Genomic DNA, 17,026 nt, shown 5'->3' with positions numbered 1-17,026 from the left:
TCAAGGTCCATATCGTAGCAAGTATAAAACACTTCATTCCTTACCATTAACTTTTCATTATATGGATTGATCACATTTTATTTATCCATTCATCAATTAATGGATATGAATAATGTTGCTGTGAACATTCGTGAAAGTTTTTATGTAGACATTTGTTTTCATATCTCTTGGGTATAGACCTAGGAGAGGAATTACAGGGGCATATGATAATTCTATGTTTAAACTTTTGAAAAACTGCTTTTTAAAATTTAACTCTTATTTAAGTTCAGAGGCACATGTGCAGGTTTGTTATATAGATAGGTAAACCTGTGTCATGGGGGTTTGTTGTGCAGATTATTTCATCACTCTGGTATTAAGCCTAGTACTCACTAGTCATTTTTCCCAGTCCTCTCTCACCTCCTACACTCTACCCTTTGATATGCCCCAATATATGTTGTTCCCCTCTATGCGTCCATGCGTTCTCATCATTTAGCTCCCACTTCTAAGTGGGAAGATGTGGTATTTGGTTTCCTGTTCCTGTGTTAGTTCGCTAAGGATAATGGCCTACAGCTCCATCCATGTCCCTGCAAAAGACATGATCTTATTCTTTTTTTATGGCTGCACAGTATTCCATGTGTATATGTACCACACTTTTTTTTTCATCCAGTCTACCATCGATGGGCATTTATGGTTGATTCCATGTCTTTGCTATTGTGAATAGTGCTGCAATGAATGTACACACACATGTCTTTATGATAGAACAATTTAAATTCCTTTGGGTATATACCTAGTAATGGGATTGCTGGGTTGAATGATATTTCTGTTTCTAGGTATTTGAGGAATTACCACACTGTCTTTCACAATGGTTGAACTAACTCACAATCCCACGAACAGTGTATAAGCATTCCTTTTTCTCCACAACCTTGTCAGTATCTGTTATTTTTTTACTTTTAATAGCAATGATTCTGACTGGTGTGAGATGGTATCTCATCATGGTTTTGCTTTGCCTTTCTCTAATGATCGGTAATGTTGAGCTTTTTATCATATTATTATTGGCCACATGCATGTCTTCTTTCGAAGTGTCTATTTATGTCCTTTGCACAATTTTTAATGGGTTTGTCTTTCTTTTCATTGTAAATTTAAGATCCTTATAGATGCTGTATATTAGACCTTTGTCAGACGCATAGTTTGCAAATGTTTTCTCCCATTCTGTAGGCTGTCTGTTCACTCTGTTGATCATTGCCTTTGCTGTGCAGAAGCTATTTAGTTTAATTAGATCCCACTTGTCAATGTTTGCTTTTGTTGCAATTGCTTTTCACATCTTTGTCAAGAAATCTTTTCCCATTCCTAGGTTCAGAATAGTATTGCCGAGGTTATGTTCCAGAGTTTTTACAGTTTGGGTTTTACATTTAAGTCTTCAATCCATCTTGTGTTAATTTTTGTATATGGTGTAAGGAAGGGGTCAAGTTTCAATCTTTCTGCATATGGCTAGCTAGTTACCCCAGCACCATGTATTGAATAGAGAATCCTCCCTTCATTGCTTATTTTTGTTGAAGATCAGATAGTTGTAGGTATGAAACCTTATTTCTGTGTTCTCTATTCTATTTCCTTGGTCTATGTGCCTGTTTTTGTACCACGACCATAATATTTTGGCTACTGTAGGCCTGTAGCATAGTTTTAAGTCAGGTAGTGTAATACTTCCAGCTTTGTTCTTTTTGCATAGAATTTCCTTGGCTACTCAGTCTCTTTTTTGGTTCCACATGAACTTAAAAATATTATAGTTTTTTTCTAGTTCTGTGAAGAATGTAAATGGCAATTTAATAGGAATAGTATTGAATCTATAAATGCTTTGGGTAGTGTGGTCATTTTAGTGATATTGATTCTTCCTGTTCATGAGCATGGAATGTTTTTCTATTTGTTTATGTCATCTCTGATTTCTTTGAGCAGTATTTTGTAATTCTCATTGTAGAGGTCTTTCACCTCTCTGGTTAGCTGTATTCCTAGGTATTTTACTTTTGTGTGGCAGTTGCGAATGGGATTGCATTTCATATTTGGCTCTCAGCTTGACTGTTGTTGATGTATAGGAATGTTTGAGGCATTTGCACAATAATTTTGTAAGCTGGGACTTTCCTGAAGTTCTTTATCAGCTTAAGGAGCTTTTGGGCTGAGACCATGGGGTTTTCTATATATAGGGTTATGTCATCTGCAAATAGGGATAGCCTGACTTCCTCTGTTTCTATTTGTATGCCATTTATTTCTTTCTCTTGCCTGATTTCCCTGGCCAGGATTTCTAATACTGTGTTGAACTGGATTGGTGAGACAGGGCATCCACATCTTGTCCTGGGTTTCAAGAGGAATGTTTCCAGCTTTTGTCCATTCAGTATGATGTATACTGTGGGTTTATCATATATGGCTCTTATTATTTTGAGGTATGTTCCTTCAATACCTAGTTAATTGAGAGTTTTTAACCTGAAAGGTGTTGAATTTTATTGAAAGCCTTTTCTGCACCTACTGAGATAATCATATGGTTTTTGTCTTTAGTTCTCTTTATGTGATGAATCACATTTACTGATTCATGTATATTGAACCAGTCTTGCATCCTAAAGATGAAGCCTACTTGATCGTGGTGGATAAGCTTTATGATGCGCTGCTGGATTCAGCCTGCCAGTATTTTGTTGAGGATTTTTGCATCAATCTTCATCAAGAATGTTAGTTGGAAGTTTTCTTTTTTGTTATGTTTCAGCCAGGTTTTGGTATCAGGATGATGCTGGCCTCATAGAATGGGTTAGGGAAGAGTTTTTCCTTCTCAACTTTTTGGAATAGGTTAGAAAGAATGATACCAGCTCTTCTTTGTAAATATGGTAGAATTCAGCTGTGAATCTGGGCTTCAGAATTCAGTTCTGGGCTTTTTTTGGTTGGTTGACTATTTATTACTGACTCAATTTCAGAGCTCATTACTGGTCTGCCCAGGGATTCAATTTCTTCCTGGTTCAGTCTTGGGAGGGTCTATGTGCCCAAGAACTTATTCATTTCTTCTGGATTTTTTCTAGTTTATGTGCATAGAGGTGTTCATAATATTCTCTAATGGTTGTTTGTATTTCTGTGGGGTCAGTGGTAATATCTCCCTTGTTGTTTCCAATTGTGTTTATTTGAATCTTCTCTCTTTTCTTCATTATTAGTCTAGCTAGTGGTCTAATTTATTAATTTCTTTCAAAAAACCACCTCCTGGATTCCTTGATCTTTTGAATGGTTTTCCGTTTCTCAGTCTCCTTCAGTTCAGCTCTGATTTTGGTTCATTCTTTTCTTTTGCTAGCTTTGGAATTTGTTTGCTCTTGGCTCTCTAGTTCTTTCAGTTGTGATGCTAGGTTTTTAACTTGAGGTCTTTTAAGCTTTTTGATGTGGGCATTTAGTGCTATAAATTTCCCTTGTAACACTGCCTTACCTGTGTCCCAGAGATTCTGGTATGTTGTAGCTTTGTTCTCATAGTTTCAAAGAACTTCTTGATTTCTGTCTTAATTCCATTATTTACCCAAAAGTTATTCAGGAGCATGTTATTCAGTTTCCACGTAATTGTAGGGTTTTGAGTGAATTTCTCAGTCTTGATTTCTAATTTGATTGCACTGTGGTCTGAAAGAGTAGTTGCTATGATTTCAATTATTTTTCATTTGCTGAGAAATGTTTTGTATCCAATTACGTGATTAATTTTAGAGTATGTGCCATGTGGCTGAGAGAAGAATGCATATTCTGTTGCTTTTGGGTGGAGAGTTCTCTGACGTCTATCAGGTCCATTTGATCCAGTGCTGAGTTCAGGTCCTGAATATCTTTGTTAATTTTCTGTACTGATGAGCTGTCTAATATTGTCTGTGGGACACTGAAGTCTTCTACTACTGTTGTGTGTGAGTCTAAGTCTCTTTGTAGGTCTCTAAGAACTTGCTTTATGAATCTCAGTACTCCTGAGTTGGGTGAATATATTTGTATAGTTATATCTTCTTGTTGAATTGAACTCTTTGTCATATAAGGCCCTCGTCTTTTTTGATCTTTTGAAAAAATGTTTTCCAAAGCTGCTTTATCATTTTACATTTTCACTAGCAATGTATAAGGGTTCCAATTTCTCCAAGATGTGTTGGTCTGTAACACTTTTGCCAAGACTTCTTATCATTTGTCTTTTGATTAGAGTCATCCTAGTAAGTATGAAAGGGTATCCCACTGAGGTTTTGAATTGCACTTTCCTAATAAGTAAGATACCGGGGAAACTTTTCATGTGCTTATTAGACATCTGTGTATATTCTTTGGAGAAGTGTTTATTCAGGTCCTTTGCCCATTTTGAAATTGAGTTAGTTGTCCTTTTAAAGTTGAGATGTGAGAGTTCTTTATATATTCATAATACCAATACCTTGTAAGATATATTATTTGCAAATCTTTTTTCTCATTGTGTGCATGGCCTTTTTACTTTCCTCATGGTGTCCTTAGAAGCACAAAAGTTTTTAATTTTGATGAAGTTCAGTTTATTTGTATATTTTTTGTCACTTGTGCTTTTGGTGTTAAATCTAGGAAACCATTACCTATTTCAAGTTCACAAAAATGTATGCCTTTTTCTTATAAGCCTTTATTTACAGTTTTAGCTCTTACACTGAAGTCAATGATCCATTTTGAGTTATGTTTTGTATATAGTGTGAGGTAGCAGGGCAAATTTATCCTTTTGCCTGTGGATATCCAGTTGTCCAGCACTATTTATTGAAAAGACTATTCTTTCTCTGATGAATTGCTTTGGCAGCCTTGTCAAAAATCAATTAACCATAAATGCTTACATTTTTATTTCTGTGCTCTGAATCTTATCTTATTGATCTACATGTCTATCGTTATGCTAGTAACACATCATCTATATTACTGTAGACTTGTAGTAAGTTTTAAAATCTGAAAGTGTGAGCTTCCAACTTTGTTGTTATTTTTCAATACTGTTTTGACTTTTCAGTGTTCCTTGAATTTCTATGCATGACTTTTTATCTGTTTTGCTAATTGTTGTATCCCTAGAGTCTAGCACAGTGCATGGTACATAGCAAGTGCTCAACAAGTATTGTTAGAACAAATGAATGCATTGTCATAAAATAACAATAATAAAGTAGACATCTTTAAAAAAATTTCCTGCTTAGCATTTCTTTCCTCGATTCTTCTGGAAACAGCCTCATGTCTTCTTTTGAGTACTGCCCCTTCTTTACTAACTTTATGTTGTTCCTTTGGGGCTCCCAATCCTAGTATCCAATGGCCCCAGAATAAGTTACATGATTCAGTCCTGGCCTATTCTATTCCATCACCTGCTATGCCATAGGCTTAGATATAAGCACATGATTTAAGCCCTGCCAATCAAGATCCTGAGATCACACATTTTAAAGAGTGACCCTAAACTGCAAGACAATATATCCTTACCAAAATGAGAAGTGTGTGAAACCACACACACAAAAAATACTCAAAACCACCATCACAACCAAAACAAGTCAAAACATACATAGAAGTGGAAACAAGACAGTGAGAGGAGTCCCACTGAGTTCTAGTTCCTGGATCAAGTTGACCCTGAGGCTAGATTATGTCTGTGGAACTTGGCAAGATTCTTGGCTGCACACAACAAAAGTGACTCTGGTTAACTTATACAGATGATTCATTTAGTGGGAAAGCACTGGGGAGTTCATAGAATGTATGGAAAGGTTGAAAACCCTAGCTTATACAAGAACCAAGCAGTTTAGAGCATAATTTAAGTCTTGCCACAGAGATGGGCCACTTAGGATGCTGCCACTGACACCAGGCCAGTGCTCCAGACACTTCCTGCACAATGCTGGACTCTGCTACTTCTGAATTCTCTGCTTTTCTGTTAGACCCTCAACTTTGCTGGAGTCAGGTGACTATCTCTAATACACTCTTGTACTTTTGCACCACATTGTAAAGGTGCAAAGTCCTGGGCAAGAGTATCTGCTTTTTTATTACATGGTCCCAGGCAAGCCACTGAGGCCCCTTTCTCAGTGTCAGGGCCAGTGCTCAATAAATACATTTTCTTCTATTAGTATACCTGCTTTGCCTTGTTTTGATTACTCCTTTTTTTTTTCTTGCCTAAGCTATATAGGTTGAACTTTTATCATTTACAACAAAAGTAATCTGGCTAAAGGAAACAAAAATAATACTGAAAGCCACAGCAACTTATGAAATTTTATGAGGTACCTGAATAAGTGTTTTACATGCAGTATTAATTTCTTATGGCTGCTATAACAAATTACCACAAATTTTACTGGCTCAAAACAGCACATATTTATTGTCTTATAGTTCTCGAATCAGAACTCCAAAATGGCTCTCATGGGATTAAATCCAGGTGTTGTCAGGGCTGTGTTCCTTCTGGAGGCTCTAGGGTAAATCTGTTTCCTTGCCCTGTTCAGTTTCTAGAGGTCACCATGTTCATTAGCTCTTGGCTCCTGGCTCCCTCCAGAGACTGCCTTACTCTGACTCTATCACATCTTCTTCTCTGATTCCCTCCTTCACTTCTAAGGACACTTGTGATTACATGAGGCCCACAGTGAGAATCCAGGATAATCTCCCCATCTCAGGGTCCTTAATCACATCTACAAAGTCTCTTTTGCCATTATTCTGTCTTTCGCATTATGAATTGTCTGCTTAAGTCCCCACAACAGGCCTGTGAGGCAGGTGGCGCTATTGGGCCATTTTAGAGATAGAAAAAATCTTGCCTAGAAAGGCGGTATAACAATGTCCTCTGTTGGGTGGAAGAGCCAAGTTCAAACCTTGGCTATTTCATTGCAAAATCTAGGTGTAGCATCTTTTTGCAACCCCCACCACCTGGCTTCAATAGATTTGCTGGTTCTATAGTTTTGGGGGAGAAAGTGTGAATAGAATCTGATGGATGCATTGTCTTCATGTTTATCCTCTTATGGGATGAATTGTGAAAAGAACGACAGATACTCTCAAAACCCTTGGATCCCAAGATGCTGGGAAGAACAGCAACCTAATTCTATGATTCTTATGCCCAAATATTGGTTTATTCAGCAGCCTCTGTAGTCTAGCCTGGGTCTCAGTCAATAGAGTCTGGCTTATTAAAAAGGGACATGAGTCTCAAACACCAGCTCAAATATCAGCCTCAAATACCAGCCTTTTAAACAAAAAGCCTCAAACACCAGCTTCTTTAACAAAACTAATAGCAATGGTGGTGGCAGCAGCAGCAACAGCACGAGATGCAGCAAGAAGGTGAAATTCTTCAGGCCCTGGAGTTGCAGGGGAAGGATATGCTGCAAAGAGTGATTGCCTTTAGTATGAGAATAATACAAAGACCAATGGGAAAGCAGACTGTTGCTGGATGACAAAAACCACAGAGGATTTCGAGTTGCCTGACACCTCTAGACAGGGCCCTAGTGGATATTAAGCACAGAGTGAAAGTCATCTTTAATATTCAGAGATAGACTTTCAGATCTGAAAAGCATCTTAACCTAAAGGGGGCCCACTAGCACTCAACATACTGAGACAGAATAAAAGCTGCAGACTCTTTTCCTCATGAAATCAACCCCTCTATCCATAGACAAATTCTAGAGTCATCAGACTCAAATCGGAGTCATCTACTAACGTAAGTATAAGCCCGAGACTGCATATAGAAATACTACCAGTAGAAGCCTGTGGATGAACTTGGAGGGTGATGAGAGAAGTACAGAAAAGCCAATCTATCCCTCAATATTTCACCACATCATCCAGCCACGGTGGATGAAATGACTACTGGCAAAGAATTTGTCAAATCTTGATTTGTGAAATATTTACTGAGTTTCTATTATCTGCTAGAGACAGTGCTAAATCATTAATGATAGAGTTCTTGCTCTAAAGGAGAGGGAGTCATACAGAGTAGAAGTTTCTATCATGGAAGTATGGGGTCTGGTAGAGATAATGGAGGCTCCCTGGACTTTGGAGGAAGGAGAGTTGGACAAGCTTTGCTCTATGAGCTGTGACTTTCCTGGTTTCAAGGGACAGAAACCTAACTTGAACTACAGAGGGGGAAGGATTGCCATGAGACCAATGCCCTGGAAGGGCAGAGAATTGGCCAGGCCTTGGGAGTGATTGAAACCAGAGGCTAGAAAGTCATCATCAAGACAAGGCCATTGCATGGGCTGTTCTCTGTGTCTGGAAAGCTCTTTCCTCCAATTTAGTTTATCTTTTGCTCATCGTTCATGTGATTCCAGTCACCTCCTCAGTGAAGCCTCCCCCTCCTACCACTCAACTCCCTGACTGGATCACACCCAGATTCCTGGCTGTTCCACTCAAGTGTTTGGGCAAATTAGAAAAAGGTGATCCCTTTGGCTAGACAGTGCCAGTATGGGAAAAACAGAGTGCCCCTTTTCTAAGCAAACACAGCTTCTCACCAGGGTTCTTGGCTTGATGAGCAGAGTATAAGTAACATTTCAGCCTGCTTGGCCCCTTTGCTCATGCTGTTTTGTGCAGTGCACAAATTGCACAACTGTATATAGCAACTGAGCCAGATTCCACATCTCTCAAAAAAACTGTGCACTTTTTCATCTCACTACTTGTTAAAATGGTAGTTTTACTTTGCTTACATGATTATTTAAGAAAAGCCTCATGAAGGCAGCAACTGGGTACATTCTTGCTCAATGTACAATGTCTAGAGCCCAGGACAGTGTCTGGCATATTGAAGGCCCTGGATAAATAATAGTTGTTTCATGAATGAAATGAGAATGTAAGGAAATGAGTGTTTCTGCCTATTTCTCTTAGACTAGCTTTTTCTATGAGGTGGGAGCCATAGTTGTTGGTAGCTATGAGCTCACAGCCAGAGAAGGTTGCTTCTCCTTAATTCTAATTTTTAGAATTCCGGGAAAGGATATTTATTGGTCCAGCTGAGATCACATGCTCTCTGGGAGTGGGAGTCTCCCTGACTGGCAACCCCTAATAAAACTTAGTTGCATAAATGGTGGAGTAAACAGTTTCCAAATAGACAAAGGAGTCCTTCTCAGCCACAGATGGGAGGGCTAAACAGAAACAACTCCAGATGTCCCCCAAACAGCCCACATATGTCCACAGGCTGGCCACTTCTGTGTCTTCCTTTCCTCACCTGTGAAAGGAGAGAATGTGCTGAGCTGACCTCTGAGATTATCTAGCCCCAAGATTCCACTCCCTTTTGTTCTGGTTCTGGTTCTCCAGCAAAATTCTGTTCTAGTGCTGGAGGCAGTAAGTGGAAAAAGACATGACTGTGGGGAGCCTCAGTGAAGGAAGGCTTAATGGAGGTGAGCTTTAAGCTGTGGCATCAAGGTGGAGGAGGATTTGTATACCGAGAGTGGAAGGAGGGGAGATTTTGAGAGTGGGAGTCTGGCTTGGGGAAGTATATTAGGTTTTGGTGTTGAGCCATTTGTTTGTTAGGAGTCTCTCTCTCTCCCCCCCTCCCCCCCTTTTTTTTTTTTTTTTTTTTTTTTTTTTTTTTTTTTTTTTTTTTTTTTTTTTTTTTTTGCTGTAAATCTGTTTGTAAGGGATAATAACTTGTCTATATTTTTCCCCTAACCAAGAACAGCAAGCCAATCATTCACAAGGATCTGAGGGAATGAGACACTGGAAAAGCAAGTTTTGATAAGGGCAAGTTAATCAAAATAGGTCCTAAATACAAATGTCTCTAGGGTATCTGAATTAGGCTGTTTCCCTTGAGGTCTATACTTCGTATGTGTGCTGGGGGTTTTGGAGGGTGGTAGTTTGTGCTCCAGTAGCACAAACTGAGAGCGCTTCAGGGAGGCAGGGAAGAAAGAAGCATCTCCATTTCATGATGCTAAAAGGACATGAGGCTCTTACACACCCAACTGGCCCTATACCCTTCCCTAGATCATTAAAATAGAATAATTTTGGCACTCATCTATTCTCCTTCTGAGTCTTCAGGCTTCTTCTCTGTGGCTTTCTTCAAGGATGTTGCTCAAGCTCTTTTTAATCTTCAGCCTATTCACAAGATTAGGGAACAAAGAGTGAGGTTTGCCTTTACTTGCTGAGAATGGGCCTTGCCCGAAAATGGGAGCAGTCTGTCCAGGAGGGCCACCCACCAGGAGCCATGGTCAGAGGCCCTGGGCACCTGGGACAGGAATCTGGAAAGGGAAGCAGAGGCTCCCAAAGAGGATGTGGGAGAATGGGAGCAAATGACACACTTCTGATCCATGCACAATGGCAATCCTTTAAAGTCGCGTTACCTGCAACTACACTTTGCTACTTAGGGACCTACTCTTACATATACCAACTTGTGGTCCTGTTTCCAGATCCTCTAATCTGCTTATCAAGGAAGAGAATAAAGGCCCATACCCTGATACTGGGGAAACTGTGTTTCATGTTGCCCCTAATGGGGGGCAGAGAGAACACAGGAGATTTGCCGTGGACTCCAAAGACTATGCTAGGTATCTACTGATGCTAGAAAAACAAGCACAGCTTTCACATTAAAGAATTTGGAGTCTGTGCTGGGGATGCAGGTAGCGGGTGGCCAAGCAGCCCTTTGTAAAATGTTATCAAAGAGGCAACACAGCACAGTGAGTAAAAATACCGATCTGAAGCTGGTCTGCTAGGATTTCATTCTCTGACTTCCACCACTTACTAGCTGTGTGTCTTTGAGAAAGTTACTTTACCTCTCTGTGCTTCAGTGTTTTCACCTATAAAGTGGGTTTTACAAAAATATCTACCTCCTGGGATTGTTGGGAGGATTAATGACTTAACATAAGTACTTGAAACAGTACCCTGGTACAAAGTGAGTGGTACACAAAATGTTTGCCAATATTTCTATTCCTTAATCTGTTATCTGTGGATTTGAAATGTTTCTCAAAGCTAAAGTTATAAAATGTGAATGGAGGTTCAGGAACCACTGAGGTTGTGGTGATGGTGCTTTGAAGTCAGAAAAAGTGCTTGTGAGATAGAAGAGTAAAGAATAAGAGATAAGTTGTTGTGGGGGCCCAAGGTTGGACTTGCAGGCTAAGATTAGCCTGTGGGGTGGGGACAGGGTAGCTGGGAGGTCTGGGGCATTTCTGGGGCTTGAGGAGCTGCTTGAGGCCTCGGGTTGAGGGTGAGGGGATGCCATGATGAGACGAGAGAGATGGCAAAGGGAGACCGTGGGTGGGGGTACCCAAGTCTGGGTGTGGGTGGCTGCACAAGAAGCAGTTTTGACTAGACCCCTGTTTGGAACTGGAAGTGGGTAAAATTTGGAAAGAGATGAAATCTATTCTTGGAATTTCGTCTCCAAGAGCTCTTCTCCTCTCTTGCTTCATGTCCAGTACCTTCCCACTGCCTTAAAATGCTGGCCCCCAAAGCCAAGCCTTCCTCCTCCCACTGCTCTACAGCCTGAAACTGTTCACTTCACCCACCAGCCCCCTAACAGAATTCCCATCATTTGAGTGCAGGCTCGGATGTTGACCAGACTCGGAAGGAAAGCTAACAGAGTGGAACTAATCTTTCACTAACAAAATTACTGATAGCCATGGATTGTTCCCCAAAGCCCCTGGCTTTTAAAAATGAAATACTTGTTAACTCAAATGTTTAATCTAGGAATTCTTAACTCAGGAGCCAGTGGGGTAGGGATGAGAAGGCTGCAGGCCTCTGACAATCATCATTGTGAATGATTATTAAAAGGGGTCTGTGACCCCTGAAATGTTAAGGGCCATTTGCTTGGCTGAGGCAGTATAACAAAGTAAAATGTAAGCATTCGGGTTAGTTGGAAATAAATATTTTTCAGTGGGGTAAGCTAGTGGTTTGCATGTGTTTGTGTGCATGCCTGCAAATGAACACATGTGTGTGTCTCCAAATTTATTTCTTTTTCAATTTTGGAACCATAGATTTTTCTTCAATGCTTTGATTCATTGCATTTCTCCCACCAGCATAGCCCCTGTGGTAGATTCAGCTGGGGTTCAGATCTGAGTGTTGGGCAGAATGGGGTGGATGAGGTGGCTGCAACCTGGTTGTAGGGTCTGGAATCTGCTTACTCATGGGTTTTTGACGTACTGCATGTTCTTCCCCGCTAGGACAGGAAGTTCTTACTTCCATAACACATTATCATCACCAAGGAAGTGAGCACATATTTTCCACAGCTCCCATCCTCCTTTTCCCTACCCCATTTCCTATTGCTGTCTGCCTTCCCCATCCACTTCCCTGAATGCTTCACTTTGCCATAATGAGATGCTCAGCTGCCATGCAGCCACCAACAACCAGAGATGGATGGGGTCTCCTGTACTGCCCTGAGAGGGATGTTAGAAAGACACTGTATTCATGGTAGCAGGCTAGAGAAGGCAAGGAGAAATGAAGAGCCCGATCATACACAGATGCCATTATTCAAATAAAATGATTATTCTTTCCTCCAGCCCCTGCTAACTGGAGTAACTGAAGCAATGCTATATTTATGGAAAACACTATAAAGGTCACACATTGTTTAGACTCAATTGGAAAACTGCACCTTCTGAGATCAAATTTAATGCAGCATCATTAGGACTTGATTAGCTCAATGCAGAATAAGGTGAAAATACTCAATTCAGAGAAGAACATGTGGTAATGAATGATATATTTTTATTCAAATATTTTGTTAATTCCCTAGGCAGGTGTGATTTCCATAAAATAAAAGGTCCTGAGTAAAAAGGAAAAAAGTCAGTTTAAGAATTCTATGGCTGTACTGGAATAAAATGTTAGCAAAAAGACTTACTAATGCTACCCTGATAGTGATGTGTTTAGAAATCTTAGAAGTTAGAAATAATTTACAAATAAATGATATTTTCTCCATATCCAGGAGAGGCAAAAAAAAAATTGCTAAATGAAATTAAAATTGAAACACAGATGTCACATCTAAGTATAATTGGAAAATTCTTAGCTTTTCTGAGAGATTTCTAAGATGACTTCTTCCTAAAGAAAGAAATCAGAATTTTTTAGAAAATTTAAAAGTATAAGGCTAGGTGCTATTGCTCATACCTGCAATCCCAGCACTTTGAGAGGCTTAAGGCAGGCGGATCACTTGAAGTCAGGAGTTAGAGACCAGCCTGACCTACATGGTGAAACCCTGTCTACTAAAAATATAAAATTCGCCGGGCATGGTGGCACACACATGTAGTCCCAGCTACAGGATGAGCCACGAGAATCACTTGAACCCAGGAGATGGAGATTACAGTGAGCTGAGATCATGCCACTGCACTCCAGCCTGGGTTCTCAGTGATATGTCAAAGGTGAGAATTTATAACATTCAGCAGAGCTTCATTAAACACACTGAATAAATAATCTCATTTGCTGTGGGAATAAGGCCAAAGGGTAAAACAGATAAGAATTTAGTAACCTGGAAGTAATCCTTCTGACCCATACTTTTCATTATATATATCTATAAAAGGAATCTGAGTGGCTAGATGTTCATCCTAGAAAGAGGCCTAGTTTCACTTTATTTATTTATTTATTTATTTATTTATTTATTTATTTGAGGCAGGGTCTCATTCTGTCACCCAGGCTGGAGTGCAGTGGTGTGATCTCAGCTCACTGCAGCCTCCACCCATAGGGCTCAAGGGATCCTCCCACTTCAGCTGCCTGAGTAGCTAGGATTACAGGCAGCTGCCACCACACCCAGATAAATTTGCATTTTTTTGTAGAGATGGGGTCTCCCTGTGTTGGCCCAGGTTGGTATCAAACTCTTGGGTGCAAGCGATCTGCCCACCTCGGCCTCCTGAAGTGCTGGGATTTCAGGCATGAGCCACCAGTCCCAGCCTGGTTTCACTATCTTTTGAGAGCATGTTACATCCATATTATTGTATCCTTATAAATAATCTCTGAGGTGTATAGGGGCATATATTAACCTGATTAAAAAGAGGAGGAACTGGCCAGACGTGGTGGCTCATGCCTGTAATCTCAGCACTTTGGGAGCTGAGGCGGGCAGATCACCTGAGGTCAGGAGTTCGAGACCAGCCTGGCCAACACGGCAAAACCCCCGTCTCTACTGGAAACACAAAAATAGTCGGGTGTGGTGGCGTGTGCCTGTAATCCCAGCTACTTGGGAGGCTGAGGCAGGAGAATCACTTGAACCTAGGAGGCAGAGGCTGCAGTGAATGGAGATCCCACCACTGCACTCCAGCCTGGGTGACAGAGTGAGACTCCATCTCAAAAGAGAGAGAGAGAGAGAGAGAGAGAAAAGGAAGGAAGGAAGGAGAGAAGGAAGGAAGGAAGGAAGGAAGGGAGGGAGGGAGGAAGGAAGGAAGGAAGGAAGGAAGGAAGGAAGGAAGGAAGGAAAGAAAGAAGGAAGGAAGGAAGGAAAGAAGGAAGGAAAGAAAGAAAACCAGCAAGAAAGTAAGCAAGCAAGCAAGCAAGAAATGCCCAGCACAGGAATATTAAAAACAGGGAGTCTGGCTACTTAGGGGCATGTTCACTTATTAGCTGGATAGCAAGTTACCAAAGCTCTTGAAGCTTCAGTTAACTTATCTGTAGATTGGGGATACTATTAGTTATTAGTACTCCACTGGATTGTTGTGAGATTAAGTAGATTGGTTTACCAGTACAGTACTATCAGAGTAGTGCCCGTCACATAGGAAGCATTAAGAAAGAATCTGTTGTCACTTGGGACAGCAAATTCAATTGGTCATATTTGGAGAAAGAAAACTATCCTGCCCTTTATGGATAAATTCTCCTTTTTGAGGGGGTTTATTTTCATTTCCAAATCCTAGAAACTCACCTAGCCTGACTTTTTATTACTAAAGGAGTTCCGCCAACTCTCTCACTGTAATCTAAGGCCAAATTAATTCCTCCCTGTACTGTGTTCTTTCTTATTCTTTTTAAATCTTACCAGGGACACATTTATCTGTCTGTGCAGGCCCAACTTAATTTCAGTCTTGAGGACTATGCTATTTTTCCTTCTACTCCCAATCCCAACACACACAGGAAAAGCATGCTACAGTGGGCTTAGCAGAATTTAGGGGAAAGCTTAACATTTAATTGAAGAGCTCTGCTGTTTTTTTTTCTCTTACTAGACTTCTCCATATCACATTCTAATCTAGGCTTAGGGCATTTCAAAATATATCTGATTAAAATTAATATTGTACAACTAATAAAGTAGGAAAATTCCAATTAAATTAGGTATCATTAACATGAAGTAACTTGCTTCAATATTACCCTAAGGCACTAACTGGGTGAAATGAAATAGCATAAAGACTGCATCTCCAAATATCTCTACCCATCACAGTCCCAAGATATTCAATTATTAATTTTTTTTCTCCAGGGATTCAAATATAAATGTACAGAAGTATAACATTATTATCTCAGTAAACCTCTCCATGGGGATCATGTTCTTTGGGGATACTACCAATGAGAAAAAAAAAGTAAAGTATTGAATTATATACTGAAAAAATCCTGAATGAAATTCATAAAAAAGAAGGCAACATTTCCACCATGAAGCAGACTTGTATTAGATTGGCATAGTAACTTTCAGATGGGAAGGGAGAGTAGTTTACCTATCTTCGGAATCTGAAGCTTTGATATTAGACAGTGTGGTACAGAGGATAGACCCAGACTAAGAGTTGGGAAACCTGAATTTAAGCACTGTTTTGTTATCAACTAGCCGAGTGACTCAGATTAGACATTTAACTCCTTTGGACCTCAAGTCTCATATTTTTAAAACGAGGACATTGGATTTGATAATCACCAAGGTTCCTTTCCAGATCTAAAATTTCATGTATAGTAAACATTCATTTTAAGGGGTATGGTTAACCAGTGCCTACTACAATATTTGAAAGCATTGTACTAGGTGCTAGGCAAATAAAAAAATAACTATAACAAGTTTCCTGATCTCATATGTTTACATGGTATGGATTATTTAAATGACCAGCTAATATTTGCAGAGCATTATGTAGTCATTTTACTATATTTCATAAAACGTGGCGGCAGTGAGGCTCAGCCGACTAGGAATGAGCTTCGCCTCTTAATCATTAGGCTGTAGCTGACACATTATAAAGATCTGGGTAAATTACCTCTAAGTCTGTTTTTTACTTGAAAATAATCATACTGACTCAACTGAAAGCAATGTTGAGAAATAACAGGTTGTACATTCCATAAATTTTTGTGGACACCATATATATGCCAGGCCAGTGTTGGGAGCCGACCCATCCTTCATCTAGCTTAACTCTTATACACATTATTATAAAGTATGCTGCAAATAAATTAATACAGCAAATGGCTAGCTATAATTAATTGTGGGCTTATTGTAATTTAGAGGTGTCACGAAGGAAGCCTTTTTCTGTGCATAATAACGTGTCTCAGCCTTTGAAATACCATAGTAAACGGTAAAAAAAAAAAAAACCATAAATATTACACATACAAAAGATCTGAAACTTGTATAAGAAGACATATAATTTACTATTTCCTAGATGTAGATTAAGCTGAAACATAAATAGAGGAATGCAGAAACAGCGTCCCTGCTCAGAGTAAAGGCGGATATTCTTACTGCTAGATCTGCTCAAGAAGCAATCCACTATCTCAAGAGTTTCAGAGGTACCTACCCATCACTGTGGAGCCCCGCTGAGGCACTGTCGTGATAAAGGTGATCAATAAGGATGTTCTATGAGAGATTCTTGTCTTGAGAAGGAACCTGAAGTAAATAATAAATAACTTCAGGTACAGTTCTGAGATTCCATAAAGTGATCCATAAATGTTTGAATGATAAAAATACAATATAAATAAAATTATAAGGATGTAATTTATTAAAGAGAAATTAGAGATTAAGATGGAGGGAGCGTTTTAGCATGGGAGTGCTGTGGGACACAGAAACTGGTTTGTCTGAGCCCCTTCCAAATAGCATAACATCTGTGTCCTGATTTAAAATCTAAATTTCAGAGCCTCGAAACCCAAAAGCCTTGGCTGCAGAAATCTAAAACCAAAAAGACCATGCGTTCTGTTACCTGTGATTTGTGGTGTCACCTACTCTTTGAGGCTCCCAGATGGGGCAGGGCCTTGGGATATGGTGATGCCTTGTAGGTATGTTGTTGTTGCAGTTGGTGGTGGGGATGGGGATGGAGGCAGGGTAGGGTGGGGTGGGTTG

At 39.8% G+C, this 17,026-nt stretch overlaps 1 protein-coding gene across 2 annotated transcripts in view; it reads left to right on the top strand.

Moving 5' to 3' along the window:
* The first annotated feature begins 9,167 nt into the window (after window positions 1-9,167).
* Window positions 9,168-17,026, top strand: part of DCUN1D4 (defective in cullin neddylation 1 domain containing 4) — an 84,983-nt gene continuing 77,124 nt past the window's right edge. The window contains exon 1 of one of the 2 annotated variants that reach the window (XM_017878308.1): window positions 9,168-9,251. In XM_017878308.1, coding sequence (XP_017733797.1) covers window positions 9,212-9,251 — 40 coding nt within the window. In that variant the 5' untranslated portion in view covers window positions 9,168-9,211. Of the gene's footprint in view, window positions 9,252-16,502; window positions 16,529-17,026 lie in introns of those variants that run through there. The other variant, XM_017878315.1, reaches the window with a different exon arrangement.

This window comes from Rhinopithecus bieti, unplaced genomic scaffold, assembly GCF_001698545.2.
Source record: "Rhinopithecus bieti isolate Rb0 unplaced genomic scaffold, ASM169854v2 scaffold_10604, whole genome shotgun sequence".
Taxonomy (NCBI): domain Eukaryota; kingdom Metazoa; phylum Chordata; class Mammalia; order Primates; family Cercopithecidae; genus Rhinopithecus; species Rhinopithecus bieti.
Note: the sequence above shows the minus strand (reverse complement) of the source record. Positions and strands in the feature narration are given on the sequence as shown.